Genomic DNA, 19095 nt, shown 5'->3' with positions numbered 1-19095 from the left:
GCAAAGTTAGCAGTAAAGTTTGTTATCTGAAGTGTATGCTCTTTTAAGACGTCTCTGCCACCATACAGTGGTATTCTTAATTCATGTGTGTTGTGGTTTAGCCCGGCTGGCAGTCAAACACCACACAGCCGTTCGCTCACCCTCCCCCCTCCCTCTCCGGGATGGGGGAGAGAAACGGGAAAGTGAAGCCTGTGAGTTGAGATAAAGACAGTTTATTAAGACAGGGAAAAGAATAACAACAATAATAATAATAATAGTAGTATTAATAGTAATAATGTGTACGAAATAAGTGATGCACAATGCAATTGCTCACCACCCGTTGACCGATGCCCAGCCTATCCCCGAGCAGCCGGCCACCCCTCCACCCCGGCTAGCCACACCTATATATTGTTCAGCATGACGTCAGATGGTATGGAATACCCCTTTGGCCAGTTTGGGTCAGCTGTCCTGGGTCTGTCCCCTCCCAGCTTCTGCTGCATCCCTAGCCTGCTCGCTAGCAGGACAGAGAGAGGCTGAAAAGTCCTTGGCTTGGTGTAAGCACTGCTCTACAACAATTAAAACATCAGCATGTTATCAGCGCTCTTCTCATTCTAATCCAAAACATAGCACCCTGCCAGCTACTAGGAGGAAAATTAACTCTGTCCTAACTGAAACCAGGACAATGTGAAATATGAGTAAGCAAAAGATTGCCTTTTTTAATGGAGGATATCATCAGTGTGAGCTGAAGGGTTGCTTCTTCTTGTGTCCTATCAAGAACTTTATTTTAAATTCCAAAGTCAGCTGAAAGCTTGACAGGGTGTTTGGGCAGCGAGCAGCTCAGCAAGCAGTACATTTGCAAAATACCACTGAGGCATGGGATTGTGTCTGTAAGAAAGCCAACTGCAGGTTATACCAAATGACTGCAAGTTGAACAAGAGGGTTTCAGAAAATAAATAATTGTCATGAATTACCATGACTGAGTTTCTGAAAAATTGGCCGAAAGACTGACCTTAAGCAGGCTGTCAAATGCTTTCCTTCCCCATTGCTTCTGATTGATGGGATTATAGGTGGATCAAAATATTTCTCATACAATCCATCTGCATGTAGTAAAACCTAGAACATACACTTTTTACCGAGAAAGTTAAATTTGGAATTTGCAAGTATGGAAGATGCATTTTTATTTTCATGTTTTTAAAGACAATGCCTGCTCATTTCTATAGAAAGGGTGAACATTAGTCTTTATGCATCGTAAATAACAACTGTAGTTTTATAACTAAGGAGAAGAGATGAGCTGCGACACAGACCAATAAAAAAGGTAGAACTTTATTTTGTGCATTTACAGACTCTTGCACTTGTATAAATCAGAAGGAAAGTACTCAGGGAATAATCATTATGCATGAATTAAGAACATTTATGGCCTATATTCACTGAATGGGAACTTAGTGTCAGGAAGAGTAATCACTGAATTTTAATTGTGGATATTCAGAGAGATTGGATTAAAGTAACTGCTTTGATTTTTTTGATTTTTTTTTAATTGAGGATAATATATAAGATATTCTGACATAAGTAGTTAAATTCAAAGAAGGAAAAAGACAGGGAGCGAACAGACAAGAGCACCAAGTAGCTTAAGTACATTTGGACAGCACTATTCGGGGTTTAGGAACTCTTATGACTCACCATTGTATTTGGTCTAATATTTAACTTCTGATGTACTTTCCCATAAAATGGGTTGTTAACTGAGAAAGCTGAGAAGAAAAAAAGGCTCAAGATTGTAAATGATGGAATTTTCTTTATCTTGGTTGGTTTAGGTTTACTTTTTAAAGGACCGGGTAAAGACTCATCATTAGAAAATACATTATGTGAGGAATGAGTTTGAGAGTTGCTGTCCTGGTTGTACACAAAACCAGCCATTTGTGGGGAAAAAAAAAAAAAAAAAAAAAAAAGGAATGTAATAATAATAATTTTCTTACCATGGCTTGATTACTGAAGGAGATATCAGCAGCAGCCATAAAATGAATACCATGCCGTAAAATTAATACCAAGTAGAGATGTCACATAAGGAGACTGAAAACATCATGAATATTGTCAGGAACTGAAAGGAAATAGTCTACCATATTATGTTCTTACTTGATCCTCATTTTTCTCACAAAACTTCATCCCTTACAATTCTAATTCATCTATTTCTTTCACTCCTAGGCACATAATATACTTTATTGATTGAAGCATTAAAATCATCTTTGGAAATCTATTTCAAGACTGCAGTTAGTGCAGTTGGAATTATGACTGCTGGAGCAGTCCTTTGTAAACAGGCTCATATTGCTTTGTAAATGAAGAAAAATGTTGCTGTTTGGTGGCTAGCTCCTCATGCAAATTTAACAAGAGTATCTCTTGTTAAAGTCCATCCCTTTCAGGACATAGATTTGTGATCATAAAGGTATTTGAAGAAAGAGATGAGTCCAGTGGGATCCATGATTTTTTAGTGCCATTTTGATTCTAGGGCTGATATCTAATACAAAGAGGTACACATTTCTCTTTCTTTTAGGGACTTTCTAAGACAGCTTTCCCTAATTGTGTGTAACCAGACATTCACCCAGGGGCTGAATTAAGGAGTCCATGTGTATTTATTTTTTATTATTGTTTTGTTTGATTGATTTTTTTTTTAATTTTATTTTATTTTTAAAGAAGGGTCTTGCATTTGGAAGGCATTGATGTTATTTTGGGGTTTGTTAGGTGTTTTTTGCTTGTCTTGTTTTGATTTTTTTTCGATTGTTTGTTATTTCCCATTGACTAGCAGACCCTTCAGTATTTTTAGGTTTAAGTGCCCTACTGATGAATTTGACTATTCTCTTGGTTTCTAAATATGCTGCTACCTACTGTATTTGAGTTTTCTCTTTGTGGATGGTACCATCTCAGCAGCAGAGAATACAATCATACTTAACCACTCAGGTGCTGCATATTTTTCAAAGACAGCCCTGGTTAATGACACGTTAGGCTCTTCTCTGAATTATTACTAACAAGATTCATGATCGTACAGGTGGTTTTGGTGATGAAATTTCACCTTGTGGAATGTTCATAAGGACTGAATTCTACAAATTTCTTTAACTGCATGGTCTGGACTCAGAGGAATGGTATCTGTGAACAGAAACAGTCTTTCTTCCTTAACTGTCTGCTTTTTTTGAATACTGAAATGTTCAGAACTTGAGATATTCAGAACAATTTAAACATCATTCTCAGATTGGAATGTCCTGACAAAGATAATTTAGAAATGTTTATAAAGTTTGCTGCACATGCTTTGTGATTTATTTATTTATTTATTTATTACTTTCTGTAGGAGTTTTTTTAAACGAATCATCAGTAATGGGACATTCGGTGTCAGAGGTATGAATGAAGACAAGGAAGTTTTCTAGGAATAATATTTGTGAGTGTCCTTTCACTGAAAAAGATGGCAGTCATAGAAGCTAACTCTAGGCACATGTTTCTTTTTACAGGTTCTCTCTATAATCAGATTTTTTCAGGTGGATTTAGAAAATTCATGTCTATCCTGTGCCTTTCTTTAACCTTTAGGAATATACAACTAACTTCTTATATGTTGTGCATAACACACACCTTAAAGTCTGTCATACATTGTGTGGTTTTCTGAATTGTTAGTGTCAGAGAATTATTCACACATGAAAGAATGATGGGCCTTGCCCTTGCACAAGCTTGTTATTCAGTAAATGTGTTACACTGACTGCCTTTTACAAAAGAGAATCTGTATATTATAGACCTCACATCCTATGATGTAGTTACTGCGTTTTTATTGCTTCCTAACATTTTTTCTGATCCTGCTATAAAGAGCTTCAGAAATTAAAATGGTAGTGGTCAGTACAGCACTTTTTCCCCATCTCCACTCTGACAAGTTCAGACAATCATTATGTGATTATTGCTTTGTTTCAGAGCTTATTGGTCTTCCACCAGAAATATGATGTAGCTCAGAACAGAAATAAGTATGACCTACGCACTTTAGTCAGTCCGGGTTGACATAAGTTGAGAACAATCAATTGGATCCCTCTGAGGAATATGGGTATGAACATGGCAGGTTTACATACTCTTTTCAAGAGCATCTTGTTATTGTTAATTGCCTAGAGTCCTGACAGAAAGATGAAATAGCAGATGAACATAGATTTTCACTGGCATCTGCTGCACACTAGAGCTGCCATCTCCTCTGGGGATCACCTTCATTTTATGACCATTTAGAAATCTTGGCACCATAGGCTTTATTGCAAACAAAATGGTTACTTGCCAAGAGAGTGTGCTGGAAATTAATGGTGCACGAGAGAAAGACATGCACCACACATGCCTCAACATTTTTTATATAATTGGCCCTTGATAACATCTTTTAGGGCCTAGGATGTGTCCACAGTTCCCAGATATTGTGAACAGCCTCTATGTCCACCAAGGACAGTTGTTCCAGAGGGCAAAAACCCTCCTAGGCACTGGACTTAACCCAGCACGGGTGACCTACATAGTCAGATGTACATCAATCCAGATACATATTTAGTTCAAAAGCGTTTTATTCAAATGTATTTTATTCAAAAGTGTTTTATTCAAATTCACCTTGCTGCAGTATAGGACACAAGATATTTTTTTTTTTACCATCAGGGAGAGTTCATGGGGCTGGAGCTGTGTGAGGGTGGTTTCTACAAGTCAACATGAATTCTCCTCATTTTCTCCATCCTTTTTTTTCTACCCGAGCTGTGTAAGGGACCATGCTGTAGTGCCCGAGAGTACGGATGGCACACTGGTCCTCTAAACGGGATGTAAAAAAGACAGTTAAATTAAGCCTAGTTACTGTGCTGAAAATTGTTACTGACTGCGCTGTGGAGGCAGACACATTCAGACATATCCTGAGCTATCGTTTTCCCCATCTGTGAAGTCTTCTGGGTTTTTCCTGTTCCACAGATGATGTCTCAGATTGATTGTGCTGTTCTGCATTATAGAGAATATCCAATTAAATAAAATAAATTGAGACTTACGATATTTGAAATGTAGCAGTTGGTATTCAGGCAGCATATTATAATGTAAAAAGAGAGAGGGGGAGGGGGAAGGTACGGGGGAGGTGGTGGGGAGAGGGAGATTGAAAAAGAAGGCTCTGCTTTTAAAAACTACCTACACATGAAGTATATCTGATGGTTAGTACTTCACTTCTTTCTTTGGTCAGTAAAAAGCCTCTGGGACTTGTCTTAGTGTTTGGTTTCACTGGATATTGTGGTTTGCCCTGATGTTTGTACTGCCTATTAGAGCTGTGTGTGCTGTTACCTTTTACTGCGCACATACAAGCAAAAGGCTAAAAATCAGTGCAGGCTGGCTTAAAGAGGATGTCCTTGATTTTAGAAAATCGGAGAAATAGCTAGTTGTGAATGAAGAAAAAAATTTTGAACACAGCACTTAACGCAAGTGACAGTAAGTTTTAAATGATCTCAACGCTGAGTCTATTTTTGGCAAGTAAATGCTGCACATATGTAGTAAAATGAGTGAGAAGAGTTACTGTATAGTTTCCAAATCAGTAAGTGCCACTTAAGAATACAGAGCCAATCTCCCAATTTCTTTTAAAACATAGATATTGCCTCAGAAAATGAAGAGCTGACACAATGTTATTTATTGTGACAGAAACAGAGATCTGAATCTGTTGCTTTCTGTATGAATCTACATTCATGGTAGTGAGAGTGGGTCAAAAGCCAGAACACCCAATCAACAGAAATTCTGATATTCTTGAATTTTTTTTTCTTTGAATCTCTTTTGAGCAATTTTGGAAGTCACTTTTGAACAGACACAGACACAGATTTCTAGGTTGGAAGAGACCTCAAGATCATCGAGTCCAACCTCCGACCTAACACTAAGTACTCCACTAAACCATATCGCTAAGCTCTACATCTAAACGTCTTTTAAAGACCTCCAGGGATGGTGACTCCACCACCTCCCTGGGCAGCCCGTTCCAATGCTTAATAACCCTTTCGGTAAAGAAGTACTTCCTAACATCCAACCTAAAACTCCCCTGTCGCAACTTTCGCCCATTCCCCCTCGTCCTGTCACCAGGCACGTGGGAGAACAGACCAACCCCCACCTCTCTACAGCCTCCTTTAAGGTAACTGTAGAGAGCGATAAGGTCGCCCCTGAGCCTCCTCTTCTCCAGGCTGAAAAAGCCCAGCTCCCTCAGCCGCTCCTCGTAAGACTTGTTCTCCAGACCCCTCACCAGCTTGGTCGCCCTTCTCTGGACTTGCTCGAGCACGTCCATGTCCTTCCTGTAGCGAGGGACCTCCTGTAGAGAGGAGAGACCGCTCCTGTGCCGTTAAGATTTCCTTCTTGAGGAGTGCCCAGCCTTCCTGGACTCCTCTGCCCTTCAGAACCGCCTCCCAAGGGACTCTGCCAACCAGCGTCCTGAGCAGCTCAAAGTCAGCCCTCCGGAAGTCCAATACAGCGGTTTTACTGGTCCCCTTCCTGGCCTCGCCAAGAATAGAGAACTCTACCATTTCGTGGTCACTCTGCCCAAGACAGCTTCCAACCACCACATCTCCCACCAGTCCTTCTCTGTTTGTGTAACACATAGCTTAAAATATTTCTATCAAAATTAGCTTCTAGACGGATGAAATATTTCATATTGATGGGATTCCTTGTTTCACTGTATTTTGTTTTATTTTGTTGATGTGTTTTGCCCTCTGGTTTTAGTTTCTATGTTTAAATTATTTCTTACTCTTTGTATATTACAGTAAAACATTAGTTGATGATTGGTATTCCAGATGGTGTTTCAGTAATTGATACGATAATTGTTTTTTGGCTTGCTCAGAGACAACTGGTATTCTAATTGGTAATTTATATTCAATTTGATATGTTAGATTGCATTTTCAAAGTAACAAGTCATTACAATATAAAAAGCCAAGATATTCCAGTCCAGATAGGGTCGGATTTATTTTCTAAACAAATTTTTTGACAGCACAAACAGCAACATATTTTTTTTCTTAACAAAATGACAATTTTTTTATAGAGAAACAATCTACTGAAAACTTAGTTTTCAGTGTCTACTGTGACTATCACGTTTCAGGCATTTCAGGGCAAGGTGTACTTTCTCACACGTATTTCCATATTAGAGCAAGCAAAGGAACTTTATCCTTTTTTTTTTTTTAAACAAATTATGCTTACAAATGGTACATATGAGTATATATGGTTTTAATGCTGTTGAAAGTTACAGGTGCAACAATAGAGTAAATCAAAGTGGATACTAAAACAAAAAGAGTAACAAAGACCTCAACACAGTGAAACCCAGTAGGAATTAAGTCAGTGGGAATAGTGACAAATGACACTGATGGCAGCTTGCTGGGAGAACTGATGTGTGGCATGTTTTACAAAATTGTTAGGCATATATCCTGACAGTCTTGAAACAAAAAGAGAAGCGTATAGACACTTTTTATTTTTTTTAATTTATTTTATTTATTTTATTTTACTTTTTTTTGTAGAGAGGAAATAAAAAGTGAAACATTAGACAGAAATGATAATACAAGAGTTAGAAATGTATCAAACTAGACATCTTGGGGAGAAAAAAAAATAAAAAAAAAATCCATTTACTCACTTGGGCTCATAAGCTTTGCATAAGCAGCACCTTGCATTCAGTACCATGGTCAGTACCTGGGGCAGGTGGAAGCAGCCCAGCTTCAGGGACACGAAGGGACAGCTCCATGCACCTCTGAGCACTTGTTTTATGGTTATGCCCTCCAACAAGGAGTCCCATCATCACTCTCAAGTAAAGCATAGGTCCCTCCTGCAAGCTGCCTGCAGCATACCCACGACAACAACCGACAAGTCAAGAGCAACCAAAAAGAGCTTTATATTCACTCAGCTACTCTTTTTACTTCATTCATGCCTAAAGACAACAAATAGTTTTTCGGCCTGTCATGCTGGCTGTTAAAGTAGGACTTTTATGATTCTCTCCAAGGTATTTTCATGGCTTTGTCCTGCTTCTCTTTGAGCCCTACAGGAATTTTTCAGTCATGGTAGATAATCACCATCAAATATGGTTGTTATACTTTAATATACTTTAAAAAAATTGTTATTAAAGTTTGTTATACTTTTTATATACTTATTAGAGCTTGTTATACCTTAATAAACTACATTCTAGTCTATAAAATAAGCCTTCTGATGATGGGCCTAAGGTAAGCATAAACTTTTTATTCATTAGGGATTTGTTTTGTGTCGACAGTTAAATTAACACTGGCTCTGGATTGCAGGTATACCACAGGTAATGTAGCCACTTCTGTTAATGTGGGGAGAATAAGCTTTCCTGGCCTAAAGCATATTTGCAAGTGTAAACCTTTGTCCTCCTGGAGTCTGTGTCATTTTAGCTATTCTTTTCTAAATTGGTGCAGAGAAATCTGTGCAACCCCAGTGGGTACACAAGCTCTTTCATCCTGGAGTCCTGGTTCTAGTTCAGACATCCTCTTGATCACAGTTCACAACATAAATCTTAACACTGATAGTGACTGGCAGGCACAGGATGATGCCAGCCATCTAGTTGAAGGAGGGTAATTGAAAAAAAAAAGATGCTCTGACAGGTAAAATGCCTTTGTGAAGATTTGATTTGCTGATACAGGAAGGCTATACAGCAATGCTTTTACAGATGTGATAAATGTGAGACTTGGAAAGCAACTCAGTGGAAAAAGATGCAACTTGCCCATGAGAGAGGGAGCACAGTATTGTTCCCAGTAGCCTTTGCTTGACATGAGGACCTAGAGCAGGTGGGTTAGGAAGGAGGTCCCTGATTCTCTAGAGGATTGCTTGAAGAGCTGGCACATGCAACATGGAGGCAAAGCCCATGTACATCTGTGTCTTGGGGCAAACAATGTTACAAGGGAAAGAACAAAATTGGAAATATATGTCAAAGTGTCACTGTGTAAACCCACGTTGAAGCCACAGCCTGAACATCATGTATGTTTCTGGTCCTACTTTTTGAAACATTCTTCATGTACATTTCAGGCCCCCCATCCTTAAAAAAGGAAGGGGACAGAGAAGGAATAGCCAGGGATGATCAGAGGTCCACAGCAGCCTATCTGTGAGGTGCAACAGTGTAAAATGAGTCTCCTAAACTTGGGAATAGAAACAACAGAGAGAGGATAACATGGAGCTCCGTAGTATCATGAGTGGAACAGAGAGGTAAAATAAAATAGTTATTCATGATCTATCCCAATACATGTTTGAGGGTGACAGGTTCCAGACAGAGAAAAAGAGTTATTCCTTCAGATTGTATATTTAAACTGTGTAGCTTCTTTCCACAGGAATTTATGAATGTTAAAACATTTACATAAATTCAGAATTCAGCTGGACAGATGAACTCAATGATGAGTTCAAATACTACACTTCTGCCTCAAAAAATCCTTAAGCTGGCAATTTGTTGGAGGCTTGGAGAAAGTGCTGGGAAAATATCACCATGTTCACCCTTTTCTCCTATGTAATTTCTATTGGTCACCAGTAGTGATAGGATGATGAACTGGATGAAACTGTACTCTGACCCCCTACAGTTTATAGTAGTTATATAAAAACAAAAGCAAAAACAAAAAAACAAAACAATGGAAATGGGGTGGATCGATGACATCTCTCTTCCTTGGCTTCCTTAAGAAACATGAAAGATCATGAAATCAGGTTCACGGTGAACATAGAATAGTTCTGTATCATGTGCCACAAGGCCCAGGAAGTTTTAAGGAACTTTAAGGCCTTTGGAGGATAAATGGTGAGGCTGTCTGGCAGAGGTGGGGGGTAAGAAATGTAATTTAAAAAAAAATAATAATATATATATATATATATATATAAAATTAAACAACAAATTAGTGCATCCTGCATGTTAAACCACACTGAAAACCAAGATACATACACCATGGCTATATCCACCATGGATGTGTGAGTTTTTGAGAGAAAATAGAAAAAAAGTAACATTCACAGAACATTTTCTCAAACTTCTATGGATCTTGACAATTTTCATTTCTCCAATATATAGGGGAAAAAAGAAAAGACTATGCAGAGCAAAAACATGTAATTTATCAAAATGCACAATATTATTAAGCAGTTTTCTCTCCAGCCTGTCCTGTTTCAGGGAAGTTCTGTAACTAGAAGCTTTTTTGTTTGTTCGTTTAAAGGTTTGCTCTTGTGAGGAGTTTGTTGTTGTTGTTTTTCATCCAATATATCATCCAATATAGTCAGAAGTATTTCAACATTTTCAAAGCTGTACTTGTATAAGTACATATACACAGTATAATCTGTGTTTAGATATGATTTGTGTTACCAATGGCAAAGGAGTTGATGCTGTGTTAGAGAGGTGATATTTAAACCTATGAAAAATGATTTAATCTCATGTAGGAATCCTAATGCTGTTGTAACATTTTTCTCCAAGGTATAGAGAAAGATAGCTATGCTTTTCTGGATGTGTTTGTTATCTAAGTAGAGCATAGGAATGGAAGGAAAAAAAAAATGATCTACCTTTAGACTATGCTTTCAGGCATGGGTACAGAGGGCAGCAGTGAATTTTTCTCTCCTGCTCATTCATTTCCACCTAGGATTCGGAGTAAGCAGAAGAGTCAATTGTGGCATCCAGCATAGCTGTCTCTCTGCTGAGCCTCAGATGAAAATGATTTTTCATGAGAAACCTTTTATCTTGCTTCGCTTTCTGAGCTCCTCCTTTTCAAGGCTAACTTCAAAATGTGAAAAAACTGAATATGTCTGTGGAGCATCATTGACTTTAATAGGAGATGTGGCAATTTGTGCAAGCCAAGGACCCTAGTTTTTTAAGGTGGACAAATTGGCTCATTTTCTCCTTTACTGAGCATAAAAGTCAAAAGGAATAAAATATGCAATTTGCCTATTTATGTATCACACCTTAATGCCCCATTTTTTGCTATCTGCCCATTTTTCCAAAGTACTTCCTTATGACCTTGCTCGTCTGTGCCTTGATGACTGCAGACTCCCCAGAGCTGCCTTGCTTCTTGTGGACCTACATAACACTGCAGCTGAGATTTTCTTCCTTAATTCTTGCTCTGTGCAACCCTCCATTTGCTCTGCTCGGAAAGGGACCTTGAAGAAAGGCTATGCCTCAGTCTGCTCTCAAGGCCTCTGCATAGGGCCAAAACAGAATAAAAGACCCACATAAAGAAAAGAAATAGCTGAAATAATTTGTCTCTAGCATGACGCTGACATGCTGATAATATCAAATCGAAAGTCCTGCCAGCCTCAGTTTGTTATCCCAGAGAAGATCTACAAAGCAGGTCAGGGCACTTGAGGTTAATTAAGCACTGTTAGCTAATGGATTGTTTATACAGCTTTGCGAGCCTGCATTGCACTGTTGTTGTTTATTCATGTTCATATTATCTCTGTCTAGAGAAAGACATATCAGGAAGGAGCCTGTAAGTACTTGACTGTAGCCAAGTACTTGTAGGTGGTGCAGACTGGAACAGAACTGGGGCTTACCCAAGCCTGCCTCCCCAGTCGGAAAGACTGTCTCAGTCCCAGCACAGCATAATTTGGACACAGTGCTTTGCTGACCCCAGCTCTGGTATTAAAGTCCTCTCTGTCAGTACCAGAGCTGCTGAATTACTCTCAGTCAAATGGTGCAGGATGAGGCCAGCTGGTGGCAGGTGTTACTGCATGCAGAGGTGCGTGGTGCTCAGTGCCCGATAGCCAGGGCTGAGACATGACCACGGCAGATGCCCTGTCAGATGCCTTGTCTGAGTGATTTCTGTGCAGCACAGGTTGATGTTCACCACAGTAGCATCTGAAGAGCCAGCAAAACAAATACCATTGTCACATAAAGCTCTGCACGCAGGCTAGTTCTAAGCCACAGGCATGCTGTGGTGTTTTCTACTTTTAGTAATTTCTCCCTCCTTTTTCTTCTTTGTTTGGTTTTATTGCTTCCTGACTTTGAAGTACTTTAGTACTCCACTTTTAACGTGCTCATATACAGGTTTTATCTGGAGCATTATAAATTCTCTAGTTTCATAAGCATACTGTGGCTTTATATAAGGCAAAATATGCTCAATATAAAAGAAATGAAGCTTTGGAAAAAAAAGAATTATCATATAAAGACATAACTGAGAGCAATAAAAGTTAGCCAGGAGCAGGATGGAGGCTGTTCATCCCTGCTGGCAAACTGCACAGCTGAGATGTTTTTTTAGGAGTGAAGATGTTTCTCTTACATGAACCTGCAAGCTCAAACAGAGGCCCCACAGGAGAACAAAAGAACATCAAGAAGAGCAGCTCCTCTGGAGACAAGAAGCTTGTACACGAAAAAAAAAAAAAAAAAAGAAAAGAAAAAAAAAAAAGACAGGAACATAGGTAAGGAAGGGAAAGGCACGTGAAGATTGAAAATACAGAGAAGGATCTCTATGCTCTGTGCAGGAAATGAAAAGGACTGACTGATGCATACAACTCTTGAAGGCCCAAATCTCATCCAGCTTGAAAACACTAAGGTTCTACTGGCCAGCATGTAAGACTTCCACTTACATCTGCCATGCAAACCTAAGTTGAAATGGTTCTTATGATCTGTTTATAATAAGTCAGAGGGAAAAAGCAATAAAAGAAACACCCGCAAGTTTTTTGGTGGTTTTTTTTTTTTTAATGTTTCTTTCTGTGATTTTTTTTTTGTTTTTATTTTATTTTATCTAATTTAGATTTTTTTTTTTTTTTTTTTTTGTAGCATCTCTACTACCTGTCAGATCATTTGAGTGTGTTCATACCTCCAGCTACTGCTGTTGCCAAACTCACTTACCAATGGCCATGCTGCAGGGACAGGTGCAGTCAGGCATACAGCAGCACTGGGATTTCGGTGGTCAACCACTATGTGGTGCCAAACCTGAAAGTAGGGGAAAACTCCACCAAGCAGAGTTAACTGAGGATCCAGTCTGCAGTGTACCGCTGGAGAGCTTGTCTTTCTTTCTAGATGTCTTGCGTGGGTATTGTCATACTGTAAAAAGTAATAGGTGTCAACTTGATTATCTATTCTTCAGTTCTCCACACCATTTTCTCACATCACTGACCCACAGACTCCATGATTCAGCAACAGTGTGGGTTATTCGCAGGAAGAATAGGGGAGTTTGCACTGGAGTCTGCCTAGTGCCAATAGTTCACCAGGTTTTCATCCCCCATAAGCTATATGCACTGTTCCTAATGGCTTCTCTGCCTCTGATTCCACCTCCCTTCATCTCTGCTTTTATGCATGTTATCTGGAGATGTACTTTCAAGTGCCAATATCTCTTTTAAAAGGACTTTCGCCCACATGAAGACAAGGTAATACCTCAACTTACTGCAATATTAGTCTTACATTTTTGCAGACATTTACTTTTAATTTAACAAAAGAAACACACAGAGAAAAGTAAGATCTGGGCTCTCTCTGGAAAAATCTGAAATACTAATTAAACAAGAACGCTTGGTTCTCTTGAATATACAAGGGAAATTCACTCTCCTAGTCAAGAGAATGCCATATGTGGAGATAACTGCAGTGGCAAATCAGGAGAGTGTGTTGAACTCCCAGATATACTGAATATATTGGTGACACATCTTTGATGTAAACTGTGGTACTTTCTGAACATTTTTACATTATAAATATGTCCAAGGAATACTCTGTAAAATTTCCTGTAATGTCGGCACATTCTTTCTCACATAGTTCAGTGTTATCACTTTATAGCGCCACTTGTAAGTGGAAACAAAAACAAAAAGTTGCCTGTAATCAGAGTTAAACTGTAGATTGAACATCATTTTGGATGTGATCAATCTGCAGATTTTGCAGTCCTTAGGAAGAATGATCAGGCTGCAGTATCCTTTATTTGGTGGCTGCACAAATTGTTTAGGAAGCTGAATCACAGCTGCACAACACTTTAAAGATGTTTTTTTTGGAATGCAAAGAAGCAATTTACTTGAACCTCAGGGAAATGTAGCAGTCAGCTCATGTTTGAACCAGTTCCTAAAACAGATACCTTGTTTCATGATGAAATTAAAGTACAGCCCTTCTGAGGTCCAACCAGTATGGATGTGCCTGTACCAAGTTCAAGTTTAGCATTGGTAGAGTATATACCTTGACTCCATTTTAAACTTCAGAGAGGTGGTGGTTTAAAATGATGCAACTAACAATTGTTATGCTAAAAGGAATACCTTTGTTATACCTTAGAGATCATTGCACAAGAACTCGAGCATCATGAACTTCTAGTGACTGCGTGAGAAGTAAAGAGCTCATTTTACAGGTGGGGCTTATCTTTCCATTGGTTGAAGCCCATTATAGCTAAATTCTTTATTCAAATATGCTGTCCAGGCATACTCATTGTCGTTCTGCTCATGTGGCTTATTATGCTGGCTTTCACAAGATGAATCAACTGAATAAGGTGACTGGGATTTGCTGTCTGTGTTAACGAAGATGTGATTTCAACAGTCCTTAGAAGCGGGCAGCAGTTACATTAGCGCTGTAACTGGGAGGTATGTGAGCAGTTGCTCATAGGAGCACTCTTCCATTTATGCTTCCTGCAGGAGATCAGCTCTGATGAAGTGCAGGCAAATGAGGTAGCGAGCATGCAGCTTCTGTTTTGAGTGCACAAAGCCATCTCAGAGGAGAGCAATTTGCACAACCTTTTGTGTATGTGTGCAAACCCACTTTTTCCACCATCTGCCTACAGAAGAAGAAGCTCTCTTCCCCATGCCAGTATGTTATGTATCAAAGTGAATTAAGATGTCAGAGTTTCAAAATCTCTTCTGTGGACTGCAGATTAGTGTCACATTGACCTTCAGTGGAACTAGAAGATTGGAGTCACCAAGGCATTCTTGGACATTGCAGTAGAGAACGCCTTTCACAAACACATGCAGTCTAATCAATGATGTCTGAGTGACCACTTTTACTATTTACAGTTCATGTGCTCACAGTATTTGGATTTCCAGTTCTTAGAGCCTGCTGTTTCCGTCTGCTTCTCAGTTTACCCATTTATTTCTGCTTAGTCGATTTCTTTTTCCTCTCCTTTCTCCTTTCCTTTCCTTTTTCCTTTCCTTTTTCCTTCCCTTCCCTTAAAAAAAGTGGCTGATGATGAAAGAAATAAGAATCACAATTAAATTAAGTTAAAACAATATTGTTGAATTATGTACTGTTCAACTTTGTTACCTAAGAGAGTTTGTTTAAAGGTTTTCAGCAGAGGATACTGAGGGTAATTCAAGTTAAGCTGGAGCAATTGCATTAATATCAACATAAGAAAGTCAGAAGCAATATTTTCTGCTATAAAATAACATTTATTTCCGAAAGTATACAACAGACACAGAAAAATTCAACTTTGTTATTCTCTGTGGAAAAGTAAAGTCTGTTTTTCATCATAGACAGCAATTTCTATTTAAAAAATAGCTATGTGACAAATTTGAGAATGTTTGGTGTGAAATAATTTCCAGTGTTGCAGGGAAAATTTTGTGACTGGTGAAAGTGGAATTGTTTTTCGAGCTTAAGGTCATGTTGTTGTTGGTTGTAGCCTTGCTGTTTTCCTAAAAATATACTTTTTGTTGTTGTTGTTAAAAACTAGTCACTACCTGAAGTGTAGCATCTTTTTTATATGATGAGATATTCTGGTACATGTGAATGCTCAGAAGAGAAGAACCCATTATTTCCACGTTTTAGTCCATCAGTCAGAAAACTGTCATTTAAAAAAACTCTGTGGTAGTTACCTCATTAATATTGTCCTGTGTGAGCTGTGTGGGTTTTTTGAAGGAATGGAAGATAATTCTTCCTTCAGGCAAGTAATGCAGTAAGCCATGACTTTGTATTAATTTAAATATCTATTAGTGTGTCTGGTTCTGATGTCCACAGCACAACAGCAGGAAAGACTTTCACATTTTTTCCTTTTCATGGAAAATTCAGTTTTTTATAGTTTTCTTCCTTTCCTTTTTTCTTTTCTTTTCTTTTTTTTTTCCCTTCCTTAGGAAGGCATTTATAGCTCCGTTTTATCCATTGCACTTCTTATATTTTAGTTATTCCATGCTGGTCTCTTGTATCTAACAGTACTAATTCTTATTCCTGTCAGGTATAAGTTTATCTATTCATGGGGCTGAAAAGCGTGTGCAAATCTGTCAGAGGAGAACTGCAGCAAGCTACCCAGTGTTACAGCATCCGCCTGTGGTTGGGCAACCTTCACTCCCACAAGTCAGAAGGTCAATAAAGATGGAAGCATCGTCTGCTGGATCTAGTATTTCAGCAGTCACTGGTGGAAAAGCAAAACCCCATCAGCCAGGTAACCGATTTGGTCTGACACCTTTTTCAGTTCCATTTCTTGTGTGGTGTGCCATTGTGTTGTGAAGCTGGTACTAATAGCATCAGATTATGCTTGCATGGAGATCAATTTATTGATCATCAGAGCTACAGATTGATGTTTTGTGTATGTTTGGTATGTTTTTGACAGTTGTATATTTCACTAGGAGTAACAAGAGTTGGGACAGCTGAAACTGGGGAACAAAAATGTAAGTTTAGTCACTAAAAAAAAAAAGCCATAAAACAATCAGTAGTCGTGTTCAAAATGTTAACGCAGAAAGAACTTTGGGCTATTGTTTTTTGATACCCTTTCAATACACTTAATTTAGATAAGCCCTGAGCTGATGTCAATGCTGTAAAGGCTACAGGCATCCCCATGGAACTCCATAATTGACACCAATGTTGGTTTTGAACTAAGGATGTGGCATGATGCAGAATGCAGATCAAAGTCTTGCTGCTAGAATGAAAAAAAAACTTTAGATCCGAAGGAGATTTTGCAACATATATTAAATAGTTAACAAAATGAAACTTTTTAAACAAAAGCCAGAATCTCCCGGGAACCATCAAATTCTAATTGACATCATGAATTCATTCCTTCTTATGTTAATTGCCAGAGCTATTTTAGAAGTATCTTTTCTTATAACAGGGGAGTATATTTGTGTTGGCCACGTTCAGTTGTTCTTCAAAGTGAAAATTAAACTCCAACTTTCTTTCTTTCATGAGTAGAGTGAATTAAGGCTGCCCATAAAGTCAGTTTTGTAGCTTTTATATTGAAGGGTTTCAACAGTCTCTCAGCTGCCCAGGAAAGGGCATGAGGCACCCTGTAACAGCTGCTGGTGTGCCATGGGACAGAGTCCATTTGTGTGAAACAGATCGCTCTGTCTGCAAACCCCTCATGTGTTTCCATTACCTTGCAGATCTAGGAAATGCCTCAATTTTTGTACAAGTTGAAAATATTGAGTACTCATTTTGATTTGCTATGCAGATCTATTGCCATGAGTTTCATACACCGATACTATTCAGTCACCATAATCTTTGTCAACGTGTATTAATTAAAAATTTACAGTGACTTGTAACCATTTGCTTTGTTTATTTCTTCTGTTCACTTGTTTGTCCTTCTATTTTTTCATCTTTGGTCTTTTTCCTTTGAAGTACAGAGAGACTACTACTACAAAATGTTGTTGCTGCTAAAGATATGTAATCATGACTGCAGCATGTTAAAATACCAATTAAAAGAAACAGCACCACAGTTTGTGAAACAAGTATCATGAACATGCACAATAGGTAACACTAGCTATTCTGAGCTGCTCATTTTGAGCTGCTGCTGTGTGTTAATAGATATGGCCTATGTTTTAATACTAAATAATGCACAAGCAATATAGCTGGTTTCTGACTGAGAAAAAGACACCTTTTTGGGTAGACCCCAGAGGTTTCCTAAAATGGAGCTCATTAGTGAGCATCATTTGGATGATGCTTCTCAGAGGATTTTAGCTTTCACTACAGTCATATAAGATTAGCTTTGTCTGTCATATCTTCCTTTTTAGACAATAACAGCATCTATGACCTTCAGAGAGTTTGCTCAGCAGCTTGGTTTAAGGAGGCATTTTCTATCATGAGTTTCATGGAACTTAATAGAAGTTAATAGAACCATGAGCTTTAAAGGCTGCAGACTTTTTATAAATAGGTTGCATGACAGAAGTATTGTCTTAGACAATTTACAGTGTCATTGTTTCATCTGAAAAGAAATAATGATTTTATCATTTGGATCTATTTATTATTGTTATTATTTTCAAGAACACTAAATTTTTTCTCTGCCTGGGGTGAATTACAATTGTTAGAGCTGTATTCTCTGTATATATTGGTAGTCCAAGAAAGTAATAATAGTAACTATGCAACAATTGTAATAAGTGGAATTACTAAGAGAATTTTAATTTAATATTGAAATAATATGTTATTAATTCCTTCTCATCCACAAATTAACAGTTCTAACTTCATTAATATTTTTTCTTATACACTAATTAGCCAGTAACAGTACCTTATTGAAGGCTGTACATTATAAATAGTTTAGTATAAAATGTTTTGACTATTTGAATTACCCAGGTAAAAGATCTTGCACTATCATTTTCTAAGCTATCTTCATGCTGTTTCATACAGTAGATTCCTGAGGTTTTTGTTCAGTCTAATTTTAAATATCTTATACAATTTGAGTTCTTCCTTACATTGGAGTGTTGTTATCACAATCAAATAGGTATTGCTGTTGAAACAGTATACATTATATTCAGTCTGAAATTTCCTTTGTCCAGTTAACAAACATTTTGAACATGAAGACAGTCCAGCATAATTGATTGTACAGAAAAGTATTCAGAGGATTTAAAATGCTATTGCTAATTCCTATCAACCAAAGAAGTTAGAACCATGGAAAGAAAAGGTTCTTGATAAAGTGACAGAGAAACGATCAAGTCTATTTTTTCCCTCTGACAGCACACTACTTCTGTTTTCTGAGTTCTACTTTGTTTCCCTTGGACACTTCTTTTCAGCATGACATTTTTTATTATTTATTGTGAATTCTTTCTGATTGGCAGCTGTTTCCTTTGACTGTGGTTCATAGCTAGCTACAGTCTGAGGAGGAGGAACTAGAGATATTACTCAGCATTACAGCATTCCTTTTCAGCTTGCTTCCCTGACAGTTTTATTTACTGCTGGTCAGGAACTTGAAGTTGATGACTTCTGCTATTACTCTGGGTGTTGTAAGCGGTGAGAGTGGCTAATGAGCAGTAAATTGCCCATGATAAGTCTTTAAAACAAAATAAAATAAAAAATCTTGTGCAAACTTGCAGATG

At 38.1% G+C, this 19095-nt stretch overlaps 1 protein-coding gene across 5 annotated transcripts in view; it reads left to right on the top strand.

Moving 5' to 3' along the window:
• ANO4 (anoctamin 4) overlaps nucleotides 1-19095 on the top strand; it is a 191522-nt gene that overhangs the window by 46811 nt on the left and 125616 nt on the right. For all 5 annotated transcript variants that reach the window (XM_040556216.1, XM_040556239.1, XM_040556231.1 and 2 more), the window contains exon 2: nucleotides 16032-16238. In XM_040556216.1, the coding sequence (XP_040412150.1) occupies nucleotides 16169-16238 (70 nt within the window). In that variant the 5' untranslated portion in view covers nucleotides 16032-16168. The remainder of the gene's footprint in view (nucleotides 1-16031; nucleotides 16239-19095) is intronic.

This window comes from Cygnus olor, chromosome 1 (genome assembly GCF_009769625.2).
Source record: "Cygnus olor isolate bCygOlo1 chromosome 1, bCygOlo1.pri.v2, whole genome shotgun sequence".
NCBI classification, from domain to species: domain Eukaryota; kingdom Metazoa; phylum Chordata; class Aves; order Anseriformes; family Anatidae; genus Cygnus; species Cygnus olor.
This window is presented reverse-complemented; position numbering and strand designations above follow the sequence as displayed.